We start from the raw sequence: 25,253 nt of genomic DNA on the forward strand, positions 1-25,253 counted from the left end.
AGACGATGGAAAGGCTCATAATAGGGAAAGCTCTAGAAACCCTAGATAGGGATGGGAGTTGGCAGCCACGCAGCACAGATTCCATAAAAACAGATCCTGCCAGATGAACCTTGTGGAATTCTAGGATAAGGTTTCGAGGTGCCTAGATGGAGGGGACGCAGTAGGTGTGGTTTGCCTAGATCACAGCAAGGCCTTTGACACAGTGCCACATGATATCCTGGTTGAGAAATTGAGAAGTTTTGAGATAGACCAATGCACTGTCCGATGGATTAGGGCATGGTTGACTGACTGAAAGCAGAGGGTGACTATCAGTGGGGAATCAGCAGGATGGCAGCCGGTAACAAGTGGGGTCCCCCAGGGCCCTGTCCTGGGACCGCTCCTGTTCACTCTTTTCATCAATGACCTGGAAGAGGGGATGACCAGTCTGCTGATCAAATTCATAGACAATACTAAAACAGGGATGGTGGCCACAACTGAGGAGCAGGTACTCCGGACTCAAAAGGATCTGAACAGACTATGGAAGTAGGCCGGGGACAACAGAATGGCATTCAGTGAGATAGGAATGGGTGCTGTAAGTACGGTTTAGGGGACAAGTGGCTGGAGAGCACCATTTGTAAAAAAGATCTCAGGGTGCTGGTCGACTGCAGGATAAGCATGAACCAGCAGCATGATGCAGCAGTCAAGAGGGAGAACACTGATAATACTAAAACTGGGGCAGTGGCTACAACTGAGGAGAAGGTGATCCAAATCCAGAAGGATCTAGACAGGCTGTGGAAGTGGGTGGGGGACAACAGGATGGCATTCAGTGTGTTTAAGTGCAAGGTCTTATAGGTGTCCCAGGTATAGGATGGGTGACAAGGGGCTGGAGACCAGCACTTGTGAAAGGGATCTTGGAGTACTGGTCAACAGCAGGCTGAACATGAGGCAGCAATGCAAAATAGTGGTTAAGGAGGCAAATGTCATCTTTGGATGTATAGCCAGAAGTGTGGCATCCAGATCTAGGGAGGTGTTGATAATACTGTAAACAACTCTGGTGCACCCACAACTGGAGTATTGCATCCAGTTCTGGGATCTGCATTATAGGAGAGAAATAGCTAGGTTAGAATAGGTTCAGTGCAGGGTCACAAAAATGGTAGGCAGGCTGGGAGGGATAACATATGAGGAGAGATTGAGGGAACTTTTCAGCCTGGAGAAGAGGAGACTCCAAGTCCCCTTTGAGTTACTTATAAGTATGTGAGGGGATGTCATGTGGAGGAGGGCCATGCCCTGTCCTTCCCTGCAGTGGAGGGCAGGATGCTTTCCAACAGCTTCAGGTTGGATGTCAGGAAGTACTTCTAAGCAGTTAGGACCCCTAGGATATGGAATGGGCTTCCAAGGGAGGTGGTTGAGGCCCCATTGGTGAGGGTGTACAAGGAAAGTTTGGACAACCACATGTTGGGGATTACATGAGTGGAGCCAGCTGGAGCCGGGGGTCAGTCTATATGGCCCAGGAGGTCCCTTGTGACTCATTTTTCCCCCTGTGTTTCTATGGCAAAAGTACAAAGATGAAAAATGCAGTGCATAATGTATGCAAACTAAAATGGGATCTAACATCGGTAGCATGACTTGCCCTGGGAGAAGCCTGGGCAAACAGCAAGGAGTTTTGCTGGACTCACAGTGGTGTCAGTATCCCACTTTTGCATGACACAACATTCAAAAGAATCCTGACAACAAGCCATGGCTTCTTAGGGTGATTTATTGCTCACAAACAAGCAACCCTGAGGGAAAAGGTACAGGCTCACAATACCACATTCCACTACGACTTGTAATTCATGATGAATCATTGTGTTTGGAGAACCCAGGCAGTATGTGATGAGAACATGGAATGAAGATATCTAAAGAAGGATCTAACATTGTAGTCCAGCTTACACTATTGACATTGGTCTAGCAGAACTAATTCATGCGCAATGAATGTTGGTACTTGTGAACGTGATGAGTTTTCCAGGTGACTCATCACTATAGCAAGTAGCATTGATGTTGTGCAAGGGCTGGTTTCTGCTATGTCATTCATGCTTGTGGGAGCTCCACTGGATCCCTCCCATGTTTCAGAGGAAATTTGCAATGCATTTGGAGTCTTATGCCTGTTTGTGGCTGACCAGGAGAGTTCTGTTAAAAAGAGAGAGTATACCAGTACTTGATCTAGAACTATTTAACAGGATAACTATTAAATACTACATCGAATATTGGGAGAGTTGCACCTGCCTGATACACCTTTAGAATAAGTATGATCTGGAAAATGGGGAAGGACCAACAAAAGGGGGGATTCTTAAAGATGGCTAATGAGAATTATAAAATCTTTACAGCCTACTTAGCCAATCAGCTCACCAACTGAACTTCCAGTTTATTCATCAGAATTAATGAGTTTTTATTAAAAAGGAAAAGAAAAAAAAGAAAAGAAAATGCATCTGAAATCCCATTCAAAAAATAATGGATTAGCAATGCAACCCTATACCCACTTACCAGGGAGTAAATCTTATCTAAAGTAACTAGAAATGAATCATTTTTAAAAAGAATATACCTTATAATTGGATTTGAATTATCTCACTTTAGTTCTAACTCCATATTACAAGCAAATGCCAATAAACTACTGACCACTTCTGAATGAATTGTGAGAAGTTTAAAGGCACATCCTCTCTAAAAACTTTTTTTAAAGTAGAGGGAGGGAGGATCGATGAGAAATTAAGCTGGATTTAAAGAAACATGGATCTTAAAGAGCCAATTGATTGGAGAAAACCCTTCAATAATTGGAAAAGTTTGGATTTTTAAAAATCTATTAAGTTCAGTTTGGGGCCAAAATATGGGAGATAATGGAATTATGCTGGTATATATTGCACATGTAATCTCTTGTAAACTGCCCAGAACATACAAGAACAGGGCAGTATATAAAATCAATATATAAACAAACAAACATGTGGTGGGAATTATGAATGGTACAATAATTTGGGCTAATTATCTTCATTGAATACTTAAAAAGTGGAAATACAACCAGATCCCAAACTAGGACAACAGTATATAGCCTTGCTGAACCCCTTTCTCAATTTTGAACCAATCAGTGGTTCTGTGTCCAGGTCTCACTGCTGCTTCTTGACCCGCATACAGGTTTCTCAAGAGACAAATAAGATGGTCTGGTACTCCCATCTCTTTAAGAACTTGCCACAATTTGTTGTGATCCACACAAAGGCTTTAGCAAAGTCAATGAAGCAGATGTTTTTCTGGAACTCCCTAGCTTTCTCCATGATCCAGCGTATGTTGGCAATTTGATCTCTAGTTCCTCTGCCTCTGTAAAACCCTGCCTGCACTTCTGGTAGTTCTTGGCCCACATACTGCTGGAGCCTAGCTTGTAGGATTTTGAGCATATTGCAGCTCAGAGGGAAGTTCAAAACATGAAGGATTTCAGGAAGTAAACAACAGACCGTGTTTGTTTTGCTTATATCACACCAAATGTGTGCATCATATCTTTACATGTATTCCTTCCTGTAATAGTTTCAGTTGTGTTCAATATCTGAAGTGTCACAATGGAAAATTCTTTTGCAAATTATGTTGCAAATGGTGCATTTTGCATATGTCCAAATGGTGTTTTGTTAAAGCCAAGTTTTTCTGATTCAGTTGGTGCCTAATTTTGAGATGTAAAGGAAACCCAGTTATACATTTTCTGGTTCATATGTCACCTTTTCCTGAACTCACTAAGCAAGTTATACTCACCCTCATCCCCTCATCTGACCTTCCTAGGGAGCTGAAAAGATTGCCACAAGATATAGCACTTTATCAATGCTTCTTCTTACAATTTTTGTTACAATATGCATGGCAATGCTCTTGGTACTGAATTCTAAAATGCCTGAGTAGATTTTCTTGATACCACCATTACTTCATGCCACAGGATCAAACTGAGAAGGAATTCAGTTAGACTTCTGAATCCAGAACTACTTAAAAATCCTTTATTTTGACGCTGCTGAGATTGTACCCAGAAAAACAGAGTTCAGTGTGATAAGCACAGTACAGCAAGAATTCACAATAATTAAATGGTGATTTTAGATTTTCCTGGGTAATCCTGATTTTGAAGGTAACCTTTCTACTTGTGGTGGAAATGAAGTCAGAAATAGGATATCAGAGTGTTCTGCATTGTATGTTCTACTGACATTCTAAGCCAAAGTCAATGGGAAGGGGAACACAATATGGATATAAGAGCCAGTGTAGTGTAGTGTAGTGGTTAAGAACATGGGACTGGCACTCAGCCCCCACTCAGTCCCCATGGAACTAACTGGGTGACTTTTGGCCAGTCACAGACCCTCAACCCAAAATATATCACAGGGTTGCTGTGAGGATAAGACAGAGAAGAAGAGAAGAATTATGTAAGCTACCTTGAGTTCCTTCAAAGGAATAATTGTAACAAAAAATATATTATTAAATAATAATAATACTTTACATTCAGAAATCACACTAGAAAATAATTCCATGAGCACATGGGAACAGTTCCTATTTCTTTGGAATGTTCCCTTAATATCCAAGATCATTTGCGTACTACAGAGGATACTTCCAAAAATCTTTACCACAACACTGTGAAGTAGATGATATTTCATGGATGGGGTTTGTTTGTTTGTTTGTTTGTTTATAGACTGTCACAATAGCCACATGGCTGTCTGAATGGTTTATGCAGTTAAAAACTATCAACAAAACATAAAAAACAGCATATTAACAAATTCAATAATACAATGTCAATGATAAAACATCAATACCAATAGAAACGTCCATTCCATCAGCAGGAGCACCAACCATGTTGACATCATATAAACAGACTGGACAGCATCTTATAAAACAATTAAAATATTACAATTCATCAATTAAGCTAAAAACCTAAAATTAAAATTAAAATAGAATTAAAACTGTCAGCAATTAAAATACTCCATTTTTTTTTTTTAAGTCGTTGCCTGGCACCAGAAAGTATGCAAAGAAGGCACCTGGCACACATCTCTGGGGAGCCAATTCCACAGATGGGGTGCCACAACTGAAAAGGCCCTATCCCAAGTAGCCAACTTCTTAGCATCCTTTATAGGTGACTCCCGAAGCAGGACCTCCAATGAAGATCTTAGGGTCTGGGTAGGCTTGTATGGTTGGAGATGTTCCTTCAGATATTCAGGTCCTAAACTATTTAGGTCTTTATACATTAAAATGAGCACCTTGAAGCAGACCCAGACTTCGATTGGCAGCCAGTGCAACTGATAGAGGACTGGTGTTATATGCTTGCTGCTACCAATCCTTGTTAGCAATTTGGCCACTCTGTTTTGCACCAATTGAAGCTTCCAGACTGTTTTCAGGGGCAGCCTCACATAAAGTGTATTACAGTAATTCAGCTAAGAGGTTTGCCAAGCTCCAGACTTCGTCCTGTAGGGGAAGTGCAAACCCATCCAGGACAGGGCAAATATCCTCTATCTGGACATGGGAGCCACCTATCAATAGCACCTCCATCTTGTCTGGATTAAGCTTCAATTTGTTGGCCCTCATCCGGCCCATCACCCTGGAGACACTGGTTTAGAACCATCAGTATCAAGCCAATGCTGAGAAAAGACTCTCACTCAAGACCGCAGAGTAAGGCTAAGAGTGGAACTTGACACTATACTGCATTGAGCATATAGCACTCCATCTATTTTCCCCACTAACTGTTTGGCAAAGCCTTTGTAATCATCAAGATGCTTAGCAAACAAGATTTCAGAGAAGACTGTGTCTTGGTACAATGCACTTTCTGAAATGCAAGATATTATTTTTATTAAAATGAGTTCATTCTTGAGCTACCAAGCAGGCAATATGAAGACACCGGATGCTGGAGCTTGTCACACTGTCTACCACCATTATGTCTGCAAAAGCAACCTTTAGTAGCTGATTTACTCCGAGAACAGGGGTGGCCAGACTTGCTCAATGGAAGAGCCACGTACAGTAAATGCCAGATGTTCGAGAGCCACAAGACCTGAACAAATATTTATTATGCTGATCGAAAGCATAATCCTATGCAGGTTTCAACTGGAAAAAAGCTCTACAATTGCCAGCAGAACGCTGGGAGTTGTAGGACATTTTTTCCCATGGAACATGCATAATATTGTGCCTTTAAACATAGAAACCTGCACCACCAGCATCCCTAACCCATTGCCACCATTTTCATGCCATGCTCACAAGCAGGCCTACAATTACTCTAGGCATACAGTAGTTGCCATGGTATCGGGACAGTGTCTGGCATGGCTTTTCCTGCTTAAAAAGGCATTCCAAAGAGGACACACTCATATTGAGACAGAAGAAAGGCATACTGCTCTCAGGGAGTCTCTGTATGTTGTTGTTCTATCTAAACATGTGTAGGATTGTGCCTCTTAGAGCCACACAGTACAGGCTGTGCTCAACTCTGTCCAACTGTTTGCATACTTAGAAAAGGAAATGCTAGGTTTTAATATACTAAACATATGAAATCCTGGAAAAACAACACCGCATTACAAACATCATCCTGTATAACCACCTGGCTTGTTACTATTTATTGCCCAACTGTTTCCTAGTCAAACTTTTACTGGGATATTGAAGTCATTCTGTACACATTCCTGCAAGGGTGTATAAAAACCACAGGTCTGATGCCCTCAAGACAGCTGTTGCACATTTTGCTTTTCCTCACAGCTGCCCCTGAAGACAGTTTTGTAGCCTCTGCACATGCATGGAGATTTTCTGATTAAGAAAAGCAGGAGGAGGAAAAAAAAGGGAAGCATAAACCCTGCAGTGGGGCCCTTTGTTCCCACTAAGAGTTTCTAAAAGTGGCCTTTAAAAACATTTATTTCAGTCAATAAGTTACAATAAATGAAACCAAGGTGGTCTGTTTGTCCTTGTCGCCCACTCCAACCAGTCTGTACAAGAAACTCAGAGCTCTGGATAGGCTCCGCCTTCATGTGTGGTCCAGGCTGGCTAGCAGCTCCACAGTGTGTGGGGGCAGGTGCTACAGGACAACAGTGGCATCCCCTTGGCTGCAGGGCGGTTGCTGCTGCTGAGCAGGGTCCTGCACAGGCGAGGTGGTGGCATGGGGGTGCAAAGGGACCAGGGAGCAGCCTTGGAAGAGTCCAACACTCATGGGAATGGGGCTGTTATTGCCCTGGCCGGTGGCAGGATACTTGGCCCCAGGAGGCATCAAATAAGCCGTAGGGTCTGAGCAGGCAGCCGCCTTCCTCAAGCTGGGACAGCAGGAAAAAGGCAGGCGCCACACAGGTGCTGCTCTCGGACTCAGGCCCCAGTGTGGGCTGGCTGTAGCTTGCCAAACGTACATGGTGTGTGTACAGAGTGCATGACAGGGATGCCATCATGGCAGCGGAAGGTCTACATCCCTCTGTGAGCCCCAAAATAAACTCAAAATGCTGCATGTATCCTGTGGGCCTTGTTTTGGCCACCCCCGATATCAAAGCACCCTTATTGTGGTTGGCTATTCTAGCAAAATTTTAAGACACCATTCGTTTGGGTAAGTTGTATCAGCCAGAGTGGGTTGTCAATTTATTGATGCTGTAAGCCATCCAGAGACGCAAGTAATTGGAAGGCATACAAATGTTACAATTTTATAAATAAACTACAAACCAGTGCAATTTGGTGTGACTTCCACAATAGTGGAGCATGCAACAGATGGATACACGAGGGCAAATGTTTAGGATTATGGTGTATTGGAGTAGTGCGTTTATAAAGATAGTATGGATTGCTCATCAGTAGCTGGTTTGAATTTTTACAGAGGGTCTCATCAGAAGGAAAATAAATACCTGATTGTGGTGACAGATGGACATCCCTTGGAAGGCTACAAAGAGCCCTGTGGGGGACTGGAAGATGCTGCCAATGAAGCAAAGCATCTGGGGATCAAAGTGTTCTCTGTCGCTATATCTCCAGACCATCTGGTACGAAAAGCACACACATGGATGTTATTAGACAAACTATTGTCAATAAATAGAGGGAACTGAAGCAGGGACAAAATATAAGTAAGTGGGCTGGGTTAATTCTTTGGCTGGCAGTATCCCATGACCTAGAAGGTAAGTGGGAGCCTTCACACTAAAACCTGAATTCTAATACTCTCCAAGGCACTGCTGGCCCTCCACTGAAGTAAAGTATTGCTGCTCAACAAGATGGAACACAACAGAAAGTTAAGCCTAAATTAAAGTTAAAGATACAGAGGTATAATATGCCACATGCCTGCAGACCAGGATGTGTGCACAATAATTCTTACAAAAATGACCTTAAGTGTCTGGCAGTTGTTTATAGGAAAGAAATTGATATAGTTGTAGAGCAGCTGTCAAGAAAACATTTGCATTTGCCACTGCCGTGGAGGATTTCTCTGGACATAGAATGGAAGTGAATGTGGTGTTTTTTGAGGGGGCTCAGGGCAGTAACTGTTGAGAAAGCTGGGAAATGTACAGGGCTTTCTGTATATGCAGAAATCTTTTCAGACCCTACTGTTACTGGGTTCAGATTATGATTACCCCCCGTGGCTTATACGGGATGGTGAGTGAACATGTCATCCAATCCCAGCAGTGTTCCCATGGGGTGGCCATTCAATCAGCACATTTAGCTGTTGCCTGGTTTAATTCATCTGTTGTCTGAACCCAGTGAACATGCTAAGTAATAGCCAAGCCAAACATTAAGCGACTCCTGGTCGGAGCAGCAAGAAAGACATTGCTGCTCTGGCTAAAGAGCTCTAACTGATGTCAGCCAGCAAGGCATGGCTGCTATCCATGTCCCCTGGTCTCCAGCTGGCACTGGAGGGAGAGCAATCCAGGCATCAGCAGAAAAGCCACTCGGGGATGTAGCACGGGGCCTGGGAGGAGACATGTGGCAGAAGAACCAGCTGTTCAGTATTGCTTCCTCGCAAAGGAATGATCCTACCCACTGCTATCACTGCAGCAACAGCAGGCAGGAAGGACCCGGTCTCCTTGCCTTCCTGGAAAGCGGGGAAAGAGGCTGGAAGAGTTCTTTCTCCATTGCTTGCTCTGCATGCGTAGTTCTTTCCAGGTTAAATACACCTGCATTTTCATCTTCATATGAAAACTAGCATATTTTCTTGTTCTCTCTGGAAATTTTTATTATTGCAGTACTAGCAGGAAGTATAGGAATTATATCAGTTGCACAGCTGAATCCACAAGGAACTAGGGTTAGAGTAAGAAAACATCAGTCTTTCTGGTTTCTTATTTTGTGGCCATGGGCTCTTTCTGTCCTAGGAATCCAGGCTAAGTGTGATTGCTACAGACCACACCTATCGCCGCAATTTCACAGCAACTGGACTGTCTTCATCCCCACGTGATATTGATAATACAATTGACACCATCATTGATATGATTGTGAGTGTCTACTCCACCTCTCTACTTTTATTTATTTTTCTAATACATTGCAAGGGCTGCTTTGTTTTCTTCTGCCTTGTATAATATTTTTGTTGTTCTTTATTTCAGGAAAAGAATGTGGAGCATGAGGTAAGGTTTCCTGATGCTCTGCTTCTACTCTGCTCTTTCCACCATTCCTTTTTTCAACAGAACTCGGAAAGCTAACTATAAATGTGAGGGTCAGGGTTTTCTTTTTATATTGCATGTGTGTCAGTAAGTTATTTGCTTGCAGGAATTTAATTATCCTGTATCATGCTACTTAGTTTAATCCTGTGCCCAGATCACTGATAAAGATGCAGGGACCCTAATGGCTGAGCCAATGACCAGTTTAGAATTCATCCCAGAGGGAAAAAAAATGTATTGCATGATGATACACACTGAAGCTGTATTCTAAGGGTGGAAACACTTGACTGAAAACTTGAAATAGCTTATTATGTGACACCTAAAATAACTGGAAGGGAAAATAACCTCAGGCATACACTACTGTCTGTTTCTTTAGAAATGTGAGAAGCAATAACATGGAATTACTCTATAGTTGGGAGTTACCAAAAACAAACAAAACACCCTACTTGTCTGCACACTTACTCCTGGTGGTAGCTGGTATCCTCTGGCACTGGTGGCATAGAGGATACCAGAACAGGAGAGAGCCAGTGGGGGCCACCAGAAGCTAAACTGTATTCTGAAACTTAGCAATCCATCCCCCAGGAACAGTAATCTCATGAGTGCAAACAATGGGAGGGGTTATCATCATTATGATCAAAAGGAAAAGGTGACACAGACAGCATGCATGCAAAGCTGAGGATGCGGAGGATGGGATTAAGATGATCCAAACAGAAGCGTAAAAAGACATTAAAATACTAAAAGACCTACTTTTCCTCTGGTCTGGATTCAATCAGTTGGAAATACATATACACACAGACTCCCCAATCACACAGAAAGTGTGGAAGAGAGAAAACAACCATGCATTAGTTCCCTCCCCACCCCCATCCTTCCCCCAAACTCTCTTCTCCTCTTTCAGTTCTTCTGCTTCTGCTGCTTTGTTTTTGACTAAGAAAAACACCGGTGGGTGGTCTGCACAGGCAGAAGATTCCCCCACTCCTGCAACAGGTTGATCTTTTTTGATTGGCTAAGGACTTCTCAGAGGATGTCCATTTCTCAAAGTAAATGTTGGGTTCTGCCCAGGCACAAGAGACCCCAAGCATGACCATGCATCAGGGCAGCCTTCTCTGGCAACTCTACCTCTCTACCTCCTTTGCTGCCTTTTCAGTGTCTCTGGGTGAATGTTCTGAGCAAGCACAGTTCTCATGCATGTCCCATATACTTCTATCCAGCAGTGATGTCTATTCAAGCAATATACTGTTGCTGAGTCCTCTTATGACCACTTCCAGCTTAGTTATCCCATGGCTATATAGGCTGAGTGTCATGAAACCAGGTTGCTACATAATGGGAAACACTGGCGCCTCAATTGGGTAATACGATCTCCAGAGAGGTTCATTCAGTGCCAATTCTTTACTCCTTCTGGCACCAAACCAAAAGCTTTTTATTTAACCAGTATTATAATTCTTGATTTTAATAGCTAACTGTTTTAATTCTATTTTAGCCAAGTGCTCTAAATTGTGTTTATGTTTTTATTATTGTATTATTATTGTAAACAATCTCAAGACTTTCTATGAAAATAATAGACTGTACAGAAAATGGTTAAATAAAGAAATAATCATGTCTATCTCTAGTTCATTGCTCCTTTGCAAAACTGTGAGTAAATCATTTTTATAATAAAATGATGCATAAAAGTACATAATCTACAGAATGTATTAACTGATGTGGTCTTCTCCTTCTAATTGTATGCTTTCATTTTGTCTGTTGGCAGTGCTGCTCATATGAATGCCAGGTACGTGGAAATGGACTTATTTATTTATTTAATTATGTATTAAAAGTTTTTGTATGCTGACCTATTATACAAAAATCTCAGGACGGCTTACAATATTTAAAGCTTTTTACTTAAATTTTGAGAAATTTTCACTAATAATTCACTTAGCTTTTCACTAATTCATAAAATCATAGATTAATAGAATTGGAAGGGGCCAGAAGGCCATCAGGTCCACTGGCCTCTGCTTCTTTCATGTGTAATGTGATGTGTTTGTACGTTCCTGCTCTTACCTCTTCCTGCTCACTGTTGTTCTAGCCTGCTCGAGGCCCCCCAGGACCAGCCGGGGATCCAGGATATGAGGTCTGTATTTTTCTCGTTTTGCAATTTCCATGTGCTGAGCTTAAATGAACTACTCGTCATTTGAATAGAGTTTGTGGAATAGGCAGTGGAGAATCTACAGTATATGGAGAAATATGCCAACAGAGACCTGGAAGGCTGGCAAGAGAAAGACTAGATGTTAATACTTAGCCTGTAACTATTCTTGTAATTTGTTTAATGCTATAGAGTGATGGATAATGGACTGCTAAAACTGAGCACTTTCTTTTGAGATTGATGAATTGTACACACTCAAAGCTGCTCCTTTGTGGTATCTCTGCAGCAGCAAGATTACGCAAATTTGTAACTTTAGCATGTAGAAGTATTCCTATATTTCCCCTTTGAGAAACACACATAGTCCGACAGAACAGAGGTATTCTTAGGTCTGCTTTTCCTGCATCGTATATATTTATGCAGCAGTCAGTTTTCATCATTGTGTTCTATAAAACTAAATGTAACTAGACAATTGTGTCAAGACAACTGTGTTTTGTTCCAGGGAGAAAGAGGGAAACCTGGCCTACCAGGAGAGAAAGGTGAAACAGGAGAACCTGTAAGTAAGCAAAGTGTCACATTTTAATTGGGGTGGGACATAGTCATGTAAAATAAAGTACAAGTTGTTATTGTGAAACATTTTCTAGATGGTGTGACAGTATCTTCCTATTTGAAAGGGCAACTTAGGGATGAATAACACTTTATACAAAAAACGTATTTGCCTAACTAAACACCACAAAATGTTATTGTGAAGATTTGTATCTACAAAGCCTTCAGGAGTCCTCCACATCCCAATATATGGAATGGCCCACCTGATCCTGAATGCAATGTATACTCCTGATCACTTCCTGCCTACATATACCAATTATTAGAGAGCTTGGGCAGGGGGGTCATGTTGTACCCACCCTTCTTAAGGGAGTCTTTGGTTTGTGAATTGTGTGTTTTACTGGATGGACCATGTTGGATCATTTCTGACTCCGGAGATTTTCTCTGCTCCAGGGGATTTCTGGATTGGGAGGATTGTCTGGATGCATTTCAATCTGGCTTTAGACCTGAGTATGGGGCAGAGATTGCTTTAGTCACCTTGGAAGATGATCTGTGCTGAGGACTGGACATAGGAAATGTGCCCATGTTAGTTCTGCTAGTCCTTTCAGCAGCATTTGATGCCTTTGATCAGAGTTTTCATACTCCTATTAACCTATATGTAACCATTGGAATTAATTAGAGAAATAAATAAAAATACTTCCTGCACTGTTGTTTGTGTTAATGTTATTTGTTATTGCTTTACCCTAGGGGAAGCAAGGTGATCCCGGACCAGTTGGTTACCAAGGAATGAAGGTATGTATGAATTCTTTTGCATAGCTTGTTTGTAGAGTTAAATTTAGTTTCATACCTTCATATATAATAATTTTCACATTTTCTCTTTTGTCTTATTTAGGGGGAAAAAGGTCTTCGAGGAGACAAGGTAAGTGTGGCATTAGAGCAATCCTACAAATCCTGGAAAAAGCAAAGTTCGCTAGATTTATTTATAAGAAAACAATCTGTGCTCACAAAATAGCTTTGTAATGGGCTACCCTAGACCAGAATGCCCAGGGCAATCTTGATATGGGAAAGGAAATCAGGGAGCCCTCCCAATGGGGAAGCATTATAGTAATATGTGGATATGTTCTGTTAGCCCCACATTGACTGGATAAATGCATGTTCCATGGAACCAACCAGACAGAGGGGGCAACATTTTAACTTTAAGTTGTGAACATTTAACCTTAAGTTGCCAAGATGTGAATCTTGACAACCCAGTTGGAAAACAGTGTCCACAGTACTATCATATGTAAAACATATTTAAGTAGAAAATAGCCAAGGAAGGGGACTGATTGAAAGGAGGAGTTACAATGGTAAAAACTCTTCAAATTCTTGGAGGTTACTCAAAACCGCAATAATAGATGCTCAGCTTTATACCACAAATTAGGAAAGGTGGCACCAAGTATAAGAGGTCATCAGCATGGTTAACAAGTAATGCTAAGGAAGCTATAAGAGAAAATAAGCCTTCCTTAAAGAAAATGGAAGTCTTGCTCAAATAAGAAGAATTAAAAAAACACAAAAGAAATGCAAGTGAATTACAAGGAATGCAGAAAAGGGACTTTGAGGAGTATATAACTAAAAACATACAGTATATCAGAAGGAGGAAACCAGCTAGTCAAGCAATGAGATCATGGGATGATGATGGGAATTAAAGACATTGTATGTTGTTTGTAAGACAGCAGCATCCTTGTGCTTACACTCAAAGAAGTGGCTATCAGAATTCCTGGGCCTCCTTTATGTCTTCCATGGCCCGCCCTGGGAACTCCATTGATGGAATGCGATTGGAAACCATTAAGTAGCAAGGCCCCCTGGATCCATGTTTCTTGTAGGAGTGCAATGTCCTTAGAAGAAAGATAGTCTTTGGATTCAGGGCCCTGCAGAATCCCAGCCCAGCCATTTATGTTCCATGCAATAAGGAGAATTTTATTCACATGCCAGTTGTCTGATTGTCACTGGGTCTCAGAGGTGTTACCTTCCAGCTCCTGGGGACTCCTGTTTTCCTCGCTCAGCTCGGTTATTGGCTGTAGGGGCAGCCCAGCTAAGGGAGCAGGGGCGTCCAACCAATGCGCTCCCGGTGGGGGGGGGGGCAACTGGGGGATTTGTTGGGCCTGATTTTACGTCGTGTCCAGGCATCACTTGAGGACTAGAGGGACTGAGCTGGGGCTCCCAAGGGGCACGGCGGTCTCTTTCTGTCACGTCACCTAGCTCAGTGCTAGGCTGAGTGCTTGTTGGTTTTGGTAGACCTTCTATGAATTCCTCAGTGACTTTCTGAGGTCTCCGGGTCTGGGTCTCATCCAGTGGCCTCGTTGGAGTCAACTCCCTTGTCCCCGCTGGTGCCTTCATCTCTGGTTCCACTTCTGCGTCATCCATTGTGGCAGTCATGGGTTTTCCTTAATCAATGGGGAAAGGAGCGGCCTATTATCCAGTCCAGCATTATTGGTTAGCTTCATGTCACAGCCTGTGATGTGAGCAGAGGCATCCAAATTTAAATCCAGAGAGCTCATGAGGGAGGCGTCAGGATCTGAGATGTCGCTGTCTCTCTCCAAGGCCAGGTCTTCTTTGTGTTGTCTAGTTCTCATTGGCATTGATAGCTCATCTAATTTGTTCCTTAGTTTGTCGAGTCCATCCTGCTCGGTTGGCTGAGCACCAGCCAGCGCACAGCGACTGTTCATGGGCAGTTTGTCTTCCAGGTCAAGGCGGGCCTCCTCCACAGCTGTTCGAGTTGTCCCTGATGAAGTGGTGCCGTGGTTAACCCTTCTAGCTCTGGAAGGGACTCTAACTCCTATCTCTTTGAAGACTCTCTGGGGGATTATGTCATACCCTCTCAGATACTGTGCTGAGTGAAAAAGTTGTAAGGGCACAGTAGGTGATTTAAAGTCTAGGAATAATCTTTTGTGGTCCATTTGTGATGGTAGAAAGTGGAAGTGTTTGAAATCCAGTGGGGATATAGCATGATTCAGCAGCTCTGTCAGAGAGGTAGGGACTCTTTCCTTATTTGTCCAGAGTTGAGTGTCTTTCCTTGGGAAGAATATTAGGGCCTGGTTTGTTTGGAATACTCTCTGTACTCTCCCTTCAGTCTTACGTTGTGTAAATTGTGTTTGCTCAGAGTTAAGGGGGAGATGGAGCAGTGGGATCTTCCTCCTTCTCACCTCTTTGTTCTGACTTGGGTACTGGGTGGGCATGCACTTGGATTAAGGCTCTTAATTGCCTTTCAGTTTTGCTTAAATGCTCTAGAATCAAAATTAGAGTTTCTGCAGAGATAAAGCTGAGAGAGGCAATTTGGCTGCATATTCCGTCATCGGACTGTTTACTTTTCATCCTAAAAGTTTCTGTTTCCCTGCATTCTCCTTGACCGAGTTTTTAGTTAATGGACTACTTACTATCTCTTGACAGGCTGAACTAGCGATGGGGGTTGTGGCAAATGCCGCAAGTCTGCTCTTAGCGTGCTGCCAATACTCACAGCACACGTAGCCCCATTGGAGGGGAGAAAGCTCTCAATTCTAAGCTGTTTTCCTTCCTCTCCTTTTCCAGCTTTGCTTCTCCAGGGCTTGTAGTGGGCCATCTCTTTCTTATTCTTCCCTCTTTGGCTGTAGATATGTTCTTACTTTTCATAACTGGGGCTTCAGTTCTTCAAAGTAAGTGGGAGCTGTGTCTGAACAATGTTACTTCGTTGCCATCTTCCCTCCTCCCGCACCCAGCAGCTTTTGATACCGTCCTCCATGGTATTCTTCACGACAGGTTGGCCTGGCTGGGAGTGGGTGTCCCTGCTTTGCAGTGCTTCCACTCCTCCTTGGCTGACTGATTCCAGATGGTGGTGCTGGGTGCTTGTTGCTCTGGGCCATAGCAATTATGCCATGGAGTTCTGAAGGGTTCTATTCTACCCTCATGCTATTCAACATGAAACTCCTGGAAGAGGTTAACTGGAGGTTTGGGCTGAAGTGTCATCAGCCTCTCTTTCTTACCAAATCCAGGTGAGGCAGTGACTGCTGTATATCAGTGCTGTGCTCTGTAATGGGCTGGATGAAGGCCAAGAGGCTGAAACTAAATTCAGACAAAACAGAGGTACTGTTGATGGGTAGACCATTTGTCCACTTGGGAAATTTTCAGCCTGTCCTGCATGGGGTGGCACTTCCACTAAAGGACAAGGTACACAGTTTGCGGATGCTCCTGCACCCGGGGCGAGGCAATGCAGGCACACACGCATGTGGGGCGAGGCGGGTGCGGCGGGTGCGCGCACAGAGAGGCGGCGGCGAGGCGAGGCAGGCATGGGTGCACACACGGCGAGGCAGGGCGGGCACGTGTGTGGCGCGGCGAGGCAGCCGTAGCCCCACAGCGAGGCGGTGGCGGGGACGTGCACAGCAGCAGCTTGCATACTCGGAGATCGTTTTCTCTGAGGGAGTGCAAAACCTTTGAGGGGGGCCGGATAAATGGGCATGCCGGGCCGGATCCAGCCTGTGGGCCGTAGTTTGAGGACCCATGCTCTACAACATTATTATCTTTCTGGAACTTGACCTTGGACTGTGTTTTTGGATTGTGTAACTCTGTTGCTCGACTGTATTGTCTCACTGGCTTTTGACTCTGGACTGTTAAAAGATGTGTCCCTTGCTTCTGGTTCTCTGAACCCATGCAGGACTCCACCCTGCACCTGCACCCTGGTCTCAGTTTCCTGACCATAGTTGCCTACAGCCCATGTCCTGGATCTTACACCTAGTAGAGATTCTCAGTCAGAGAATCCAATCCCTCTTGGAAAAAGGAAAGATTTCAGAGCTGGGGGGCAGGTAACAGAATTCCTTGACCCAGTCAGAAGGTGAGAGGCAAATCAACAGGCCCAGCATTACTGCCATCAAGCCCTCAAGCAGGAGGAGCCATCCAGAGGGTGGAGTCAGAAGCTTTCCTAAAAGGGAGGGAAGGAGGGGGATTTTCAACTTTTTCATGTTCAAATGCTTCGTCCACATCTCAAGGAGAATGCTACTTTGATCTGTACTGTTCTACTCGTATAACATGTTCAGTTTTAATAAAAGGACTGTGCTTCTAAAGTTTCATTTGATTCTGCTGGAGGAAAAAAAAAAGGGAGGGAAACTAAACCTGCCAACATCAGTAAGAATATTCAGAAATGGTTTGCCATCACCTTTGTCTGTGCAGTACTAAAGAGAAATAACTTGAGCATCACTGCTGTTTTCTGCCGCTGTCTCCTTCAGCTACTGCTGCTGCCCAGTAGCTGCCCTTCAGGAGCTTTTCCATCTCCATCAACTGTAGAGACATCCCTTCTCTTCTGCTGATGTGACAGTTACTGTGGAAGAGGGTGGGTGACTCTTAGCCTGGCCTCTCTACTTGACCATTCAATCTTGGAGGACCTGCTGGGAGACCAGCCTAGTGAGAGGGTCTGGCCTCCTGGTGGCCTTGCTCTCAGAGTCTGTGACACTGTCAAGCCCCCTCAGCTTATTAAGGTTTGCATCCAAGTGGGGTAAGTTTCCATTTCCCCATCCATTTTAGATGAAAATTCACATCTAAAATGTGAATGTACCTGATCTGAGAACATCCTCTAAGGTTATCTCACTGAAGCTAAGATTACTGCTAGGATGGAAGACCCCTGGCTACCCCATGTATACATGAATTCCACCTTGAATTCCATGATAGGACGTACATTAACAATAATTCTAATACATATCACTTCCCCTTGCCTGTCTAGGTGCTTATTAGGCCTAATTCAACTGTTGTACATAATTCTAAATTTTCTTCTCTTTTTCATAGGGCTCAAGAGGTGCAAAAGGAGCCAAGGTATGTCTTTGGGCTTTCATTGACAGATGCTGTTTGGAAAAATATTAATGGGAATAATAAAAACTGCTATTATATTTTTGGTATCTTTTCTCTTTTCAGGGGGAGAAGGGCAAGCGTGGCATTGATGGAATTGATGGCAAGAAGGTATGGTTAACATTTGCAAGTGAAGTCTCCAATCCACATCTTTCTTTCCAAAAACATAACTGTAAGCCAGGCCAAAGTTGCATGAGAAAGGCAACTGCAATTCCACCTGAAAATAAGAGTTCGGCAAGGATGTGGACAGAGTCCTTGGAGTGATGAGGTGTGTAATTTGTGTGCTAAAGCTGATCCTTCCTGGCTTTGTGAAGAAGTTTGCTGAGTACAAAAGGATAGTGGTAAACATTTCTTTAAAGCAAGGTATACCTCTTAAAAATGTGTCTTTAAACCCCATCATAGTAGATAAGTTTGGACTCCAAAGATCTCTCCACTCTATGGATTTCTGGATTAGATCCACCTTATTGGAACCACTTCGGATCTATGGGACAGTCTCTATGGGACAGAGATTGCTTTAGTCACCGTGATGGATGATCTGAAAGTCAGTGCGGTATGGTAGTCAGGGCACTGAACTGGGACCCTGGGAGGTCCAGATTTTAGTCTCCACTCAGCCATGGAGCTTTGGGTCAGTCACTCGGCCCTAACCCGAACCCGAACCTCATAAAATGTGGACCATTTTTTCCCTCACAGGGTGAACAAGGATTTCATGGATTGTCAGGCTGCAAAGGATCCCCAGGATTTGATGTATGTAGTTTCAACATATTGTGTGCATGAGCGTGTGTGCGCACGTGTGTGCGTGTGCATGTACGCATGTATCATTGCAGGCTGGTACCAACCAGTCTGCATGTGCTTTGGCGGAAGCAAATAAAAGGTTAGATAAATTCACACAAAGAATGCGAGCGGCAGAATCCCACGCAAGAAGGAAAATATGCAGTGTGTGAAAGGGTGAATGTAGTGCATGTGTTGTAAAACATTGTGAACCAGGTCCAAATGAGCTCCTAACCCTGAATTTCAGATCCCTGTCCAATCTTCCTAAGAATAACTGTAATATAAAAAATGTAATTTTCATTTTCTTCATAAACTGATCGCATCCACATTTTTAAAACAGGGCTTACAAGGCCCTCCTGGACCAAAAGGAGACCCTGGATCTTATGGACCCAAAGGAGTAAAGGTGAGTCATCTTTTCTTGTTCTGGTCTGTGTGCTATTGTTACATACTCTGGTTCATAGTACAGGTGTAAGGAAGCAGCTTAGCTGAGCCCAGTAATGCACAGTTTCTGGCCATAGGCTGACCAAGGCAACTTTCAACAACATACGGTTTGCCTACAATGGGATTTTTTTTTAAAGGAAATTCTAAAAGCAAAAGGACAAACAATTCTGACAAGGAAAAGAGTAAAAAACAGAAAAAAGCTTAAAGATACTCTGAAAACAAAAAAGGACATGTATAGAAAGCGGAAGGAAGACCAGAAAACAAAGGAAGAATAAAGGCTGGTGCTACAGAGTAACTGATAAAGCATTCTTCATTAACTGGACACCTAAATTTCATCTCGCCTCAAAATTGTCCCAGTGGGGGGTGGGGGGGAGGAAGGAAGGTTGGTTGGTTGGTTGGTTTTGGGGCAAGTCTAGATTGTTTCCAGGAATGCCTTGTAACTCAGAGCTCTGCTCATGAACTTTAAAGGATTCCCCTTCCTGAGCTCTTAATCTGTGGCTCGTGAATTGGCAGCTTCTGTTCTACTAGGCCTGAGATATAGTCAGAAGCCAAGTTGGAGAATCTGAATAGTAGATGAAGGAGAGATCTAACTTGGGATCTCTGCAGAGGAAATCCCTAGGTAAGTGAGAGGAACCATAAAATTCCAGAATAGTGGAGTGGGAAGGGGCCACTAAGACCATTGAGTCCAACCTCCTCCATCAAGAAGGCGGAGATTTGTTCGACTAGGAACACTGTGAACCCTCCTCTTGAGCAAAGGATACTAATACTTTCAAAAAAGAAACGGCAAAAGCCCCAGTGTCATCCTTCTCAGGGAACTGACATCCAAATAAGCAGCGGAGTCCCTGAAACTCTTTCACGAGTGATAGAGGCTGTATAAGGACCAACAAGCCCAGGGTTACCAATTTTGAGGGTGGTCCGTGAAACTAAATATTAATATTCCCATGATACTTTAACCATTAAATCATAAAAATACTCCAAGATCTCTTTTTAGAATTGGACATTTCAAATTGAGAGAAATTGAAAAATAGCTTAAAAACTATGTTCAGCTGCCTCAAGATGACTACGGTGTACCAGAGTGGAGGCATCAATCTCATTTTAGAAAAAGAAAAAAAAAATAGGAGAACTCTTCCCAGTTTTCGGTAAGGTGAAATTTCCATTGTAGCCCCTGCAAGCATTCCTTTTGACCAATTTCTCAGACTTAACCTATACACAGAGTTGCCACTTCAAATGGAATTATTTCATGTATGATCAGATGTGAACCATAGTTGTAAGTTCTTTAAGGGGAAGTGTAAAGATTTTGAAAGCAATCTGCCAAAATCTGAGTCAGATTCTGGAAGGTTATGCCATGCACTGGGCCTTTGCAAAAGTTTCTTGATACATTACTAATGATGGCCCTCTGGAAAAGCTGCATTCTACACGAGAGTAGCTAGACTTACCTGAAGAACCTGGCTTCCAGGTTTACTTCTGAAATTAGCTGGGTCTCCCGGGGCAGAAGTGAAAGCTGCTTGTAGAGAACATTACAGAAAACTGGGATTTTAGCATAGGTGTGACTGTGCAGCAGCATCCCCACATCCATGTCCGTGCTCCTGCCTGAGCATGGTGGTAAAGGCAGAATATCCTACTCATTCTTACAGAGGTCGTAGTTTGTGTGGAAATGTGATTTTTAAAAATGTTTACCATTACAATTACTCTGAGTGCAAATCAGAGAAATACAATTTAGTGCTGGATTTGGGTGGCAGGGGGCTCTTGTAGAGGGGGAATTTGGCTGCAACTCAAACCAGTTCCAGAATGTAAGATTAGCTGTTGGGATTTTCATAGGCCACACCCTTTCAACCATATTGGTCTGCGATAGAAGGGAAAGAGAAGGTGTGGGTGCTGGCTCTGCTGAGCATATTTTACTTATGCAAAAAATAAAGGAATAATTCAGTTTTCCAAAATTAATTTTGCATAGAACTGTAGTGGGGTCTCACTTCTCTAGCAAATTTCCAGGTTTTCAGCTTGCTACTTTTGTTTTAGAAGTTGGACTCCATGACATTTTGAAGCTAAAAGACAAATATTACAACATTGGAAAGATAAACAGGCACTTGCAATAACACAGTGAATGGGTGGAGGACTTGAAACATTTGGCTTTTGAATTCTGAGATGCAATTTATGAATGGACAATTATATGGATATTGGGCTGCCTTTGTTGAAGTTTATGGATAATTATATTCAATATATTAATATTTCTCTGTACATATAAAAATATAGCAATACATAGGATATATGTATATGTTGTAATAGATTTACTTAAGTTTCATGTAGGACAATTGTACTTCCTCCCTTTCCCCCCTTTGATCTAGCTTTGGCTTTGATTTCATATGTTATGTATGTTATGTTATTCGCGAAGTCGCATCCGACCCATCGCGACCCCATGGACAACACTCCTCCAGGCCTTCCTGTCCTCCACCATCCCCCGGAGTCCACTCAAGGTCACACCCACTGCCCCAGTGACTCCATCCAGCCACCTCATCCTCTGCTGTCCCCTTCTTCTTTTGCCGTCAATTGATTTCATAACGCACAACATTTTTCAATGAACTCAAATTGCTGTCTGCTAATTATGATATGTACACAGCCCGCCCTGCTAATTACAGTGATAAACAGCCCTTAAAATTTGCAGAATAGAAATTTAGCCCTTCTGTGAGCAAGCCCCACAAACAAACAGAAGCAGTTGTTTCTGGAAGGGATCCCTTATGTGAGCTCCACAAACCTGCCTCCTTTCAGGAGCAAGTCTTTGAGCTCATGTTGGGTCACCATCCACCAGAGGGGCCAAATCACTGTGGTGCCAGTGGTGGGGCCCACAACTGACAAGGTCCACAATGGAGCAGGTGGCTCTTCAGATACTGCTCCTGCTTTTACACATAATATTGGAACAAGGTGCACCAGAGCCTGGAAAACGTTTAAATATTATACACGTTTACTATTTATTATTAGAAACTTAACTCTCAATTTTAGAATGGTGAGCTGCGTTTTCCTTTATAATCCTGTTTGTTTTTGTGTATTTTACTCCAAGGGAGAACCTGGACTTGAGGGAGCACCTGGTAGGCGTGGGGTCCCTGGAGCCCCTGGAGAAAAAGTAAGTCTAAAAACATGCTTGTCAGTGAGGGACATTTCTAGTGTCAGATGGGAGCTTGGGGCCCACACACGTGTGCACATTCACACACACTCAAAGTGCAGAGATGTATATGCTTGACATACTGTATATGCACCCAATTCAGCAGGCAGGGATGGGAAAGTTTTTTATTCGTTTGTTTGTTTATTTATTTAAAGCTTTTATATCCCATCCACTGCAAACGCCTCAGGACAGTGTTACAATAAAACACTTCTCCCTGCTTACTGAGATATCTGTGTTGCTAAGCTGGTGAGAGACTTTTCTCCTGCGAGATCACTGTTTCTTCACTGCTCATGATAACCAGAAAACTAGGGGCTGAGGGAGGCTTTTATCCTAACCCCTGGCGATCCCTGTCCAGATAGAGTTAAAACACAGAGTTCTAGATCACATGAGAAGCCTCCGTTCATAGAAGAAGCACCCTATTTCAGACCATGGGTAACGAGAGGGCAAAAGACTTTTCAAGTTTATGGAACCTCTTCACTGAAGTTCTCCAATTTCTACTCAAAACTAGTTTCTCCTCATATTCTGTCACAGTGCAGACGTTGTGTTTGTTTTCCCTTTCTTCTATATTTCCATGCACATTTTCCCAAATCTACTCATCTGTTGTACAACTGTTTCAAAAGTACAGATGTTTCTCATTAAACAAAGAGCTTTTAGACACAGTTTTCAAACGCAAGAATTTTTAATACATGTTTTGTTACACAAATCCAGGATGTGTCCATTGGATAAGTTTTGGTCAAAAAGAACTGAAATGAGTTTCTCACCTATCTGTATGTACAAACACTATCCTTCATTTATGCAAGTGTATGGAAGTTCCAGAATATGATGTCACCATCCAGCCACAATCCTCTTGCATTTTCCCAACAATTTTTCTTACTGCAGAAATTATTTTAAGGCAGAGCAGAATAGTAGCATAAGTCTGCAATTAAGAACACTGGGAGGAGACATCCATGGGGAAGGTGAATGATGTGCTGGGGGTTGCCCTCCTGTCCTTAGTGCTTGCTGTGCATTTCCATTTTCAGAGCCAACTAATTATTGAAGGCTGTTCAGGCATTCTGAGGAGGAAGAGTATGCCAGCCTCTTGAAGGACTGCTTTGTGAAGCTTCCTCTATCTGCGGAGGCTGCCCACATGACTCCCCTATCCAGGATCACATGGGGAGCCCCACTGGATAGAGGGTGGCAAATGCAACAACAGGCAGATGGAGTTAGCATGTTTCCCCTTCTCGTGCATTTAATGGGCAGGTCTGAAATGCCTGAGAAGGCCTAGAAATGAGATGTATGCTATAGTGAGGCTCTCCAGAACATTTTGGCTTCTGTGGGGACAGAAAAGGAGAACTGGCAGTGGGAAACAAAACTGGCAATAACAATAGATGTTCCATCATCTACTGGGCAGAAACCACTGGAAATAGCAGTACAGAAAGGGGAAAAACACATTCAGGGCTTCAGTTCCAGATGAAATCAGTCTGCATTCATTATAGTAAGACTCTTTTCTGGAATCCCCAGGTAATTCTAGGCTCAAAAGTACAAAGGCAGGAATATAGTTGAGTTCTAAAGGCTACTCAGGTAGGACTCCTGAACATAGAAATTTACAGGCATCCAATTCAGTACAGAGCCAAGAATTGCCTCCATGCGCCCTCTTCATTCAAAAGTACTTAGTCCACAGATTTCAGCTGTTTAAATGTTTTCTCCCCCCTCATGAGAAGTAGGGGCTGAGACACCACCTGGATTTGACAGAAGCTGGTGGTGCTTTGTCTGTCTTCCAGAATGCTCCCCCACCACCAGTGGCTGTCCCAGAGATGGTCACCCATCTTCAGGGCCTTAGCTGATGCAGAGATAAGTGCCAGGGCTGAGTGGGAACCCTCCAAAAGCAGAGTCCCCACTGCATCCTCGGAAGGCTTTTCCAAGGTCACAGTATAGACTCTGCCTTCTCCTATGGCTGGCGAGACAACATCTACTGGCCATCAGATCATGCCCTTAAACCCTTAAAAAGAAAGCTTTCAAAAAGAGTGGAAGGGTATTTTCCAGCACATCAAAATCACTGCTGCTTGTTGCTGCTTAAAACAGAATGTGGTCTAGGCTTTAAATGGAGTTTAAAGTACTCCTTGCAGAAAGCACTCAGAATCTCAGAGCTCTCCGTATATTAGGATTAGAGTGCAGCTTCAGTTAGCTTAGGACTGGAGAAAGGCTGAGCATTTGACCTGTTCACTTACTTTAATTCCATTAATTTGAATATAGCATGTATACTAAATGGACCAGAAGAAGGGCAGATTTTCTATATGGGTCACTGTGCTTAATTTTTCTTACACTCTCAATATCAGCCATTTTCCTTCATGCTTCAGCTTCAAACAGATTGTGATAGCTGGAAGGACCACAGCTTTCCTCTCTTAAATGCTTAATCATTATGGAAAAATTCATGCAAGAACAAAACCACAAAAATCAACAATATTTAATTACACTGAAATACACTGCTTTTTCAGACTTCATATTTGCAACAGAAGATGGATTATTATTATGGTTGGCAATAGCAAAGAAGGAAATCATGCAATAAGTAGATCCTTTTCTGTTGAGAACAGCTCTGTCCTGTAGCTCACAGCTGATGTAAGAGCACCAAAGAACTTACTTGAGAATCCTTTGATTTTAATGTACTTACTTCCTTTCTCTCACATATTTATCTAGGGTACATCTGGAGAGCCTGGATCCCCTGGGGAGAAAGGAGAAATGGGAGATGAGGTACACATTTAAAAATTGTGTGCATTTTAATAACCGGATTTGTATATGCAACAAAGAATTCTCATGTTTCTTTACTTTTCTTGTAGGGAAATCCTGGCCCAGATGGCCCTGTTGGAGAGAGGGTAAGGCTAAT

At 43.0% G+C, this 25,253-nt stretch overlaps 1 protein-coding gene across 1 annotated transcript in view; it reads left to right on the forward strand.

Moving 5' to 3' along the window:
• Positions 1 to 25,253, forward strand: part of COL6A1 (collagen type VI alpha 1 chain) — a 75,548-nt gene that overhangs the window by 11,421 nt on the left and 38,874 nt on the right. Inside the window, exons 4-18 of the mRNA XM_044431909.1 lie at positions 7,775 to 7,934; positions 9,249 to 9,368; positions 9,477 to 9,497; positions 11,275 to 11,295; positions 11,590 to 11,634; positions 12,146 to 12,199; positions 12,934 to 12,978; positions 13,079 to 13,105; positions 17,971 to 17,997; positions 18,097 to 18,141; positions 18,721 to 18,774; positions 19,139 to 19,201; positions 22,292 to 22,354; positions 25,067 to 25,120; positions 25,207 to 25,242. Coding sequence (XP_044287844.1) covers positions 7,775 to 7,934; positions 9,249 to 9,368; positions 9,477 to 9,497; positions 11,275 to 11,295; positions 11,590 to 11,634; positions 12,146 to 12,199; positions 12,934 to 12,978; positions 13,079 to 13,105; positions 17,971 to 17,997; positions 18,097 to 18,141; positions 18,721 to 18,774; positions 19,139 to 19,201; positions 22,292 to 22,354; positions 25,067 to 25,120; positions 25,207 to 25,242 — 835 coding nt within the window. The remainder of the gene's footprint in view (positions 1 to 7,774; positions 7,935 to 9,248; positions 9,369 to 9,476; positions 9,498 to 11,274; positions 11,296 to 11,589; positions 11,635 to 12,145; positions 12,200 to 12,933; positions 12,979 to 13,078; positions 13,106 to 17,970; positions 17,998 to 18,096; positions 18,142 to 18,720; positions 18,775 to 19,138; positions 19,202 to 22,291; positions 22,355 to 25,066; positions 25,121 to 25,206; positions 25,243 to 25,253) is intronic.

Source organism: Varanus komodoensis, unplaced genomic scaffold (genome assembly GCF_004798865.1).
Source record: "Varanus komodoensis strain SLA01 unplaced genomic scaffold, ASM479886v1 scaffold23, whole genome shotgun sequence".
NCBI lineage: Eukaryota > Metazoa > Chordata > Lepidosauria > Squamata > Varanidae > Varanus > Varanus komodoensis.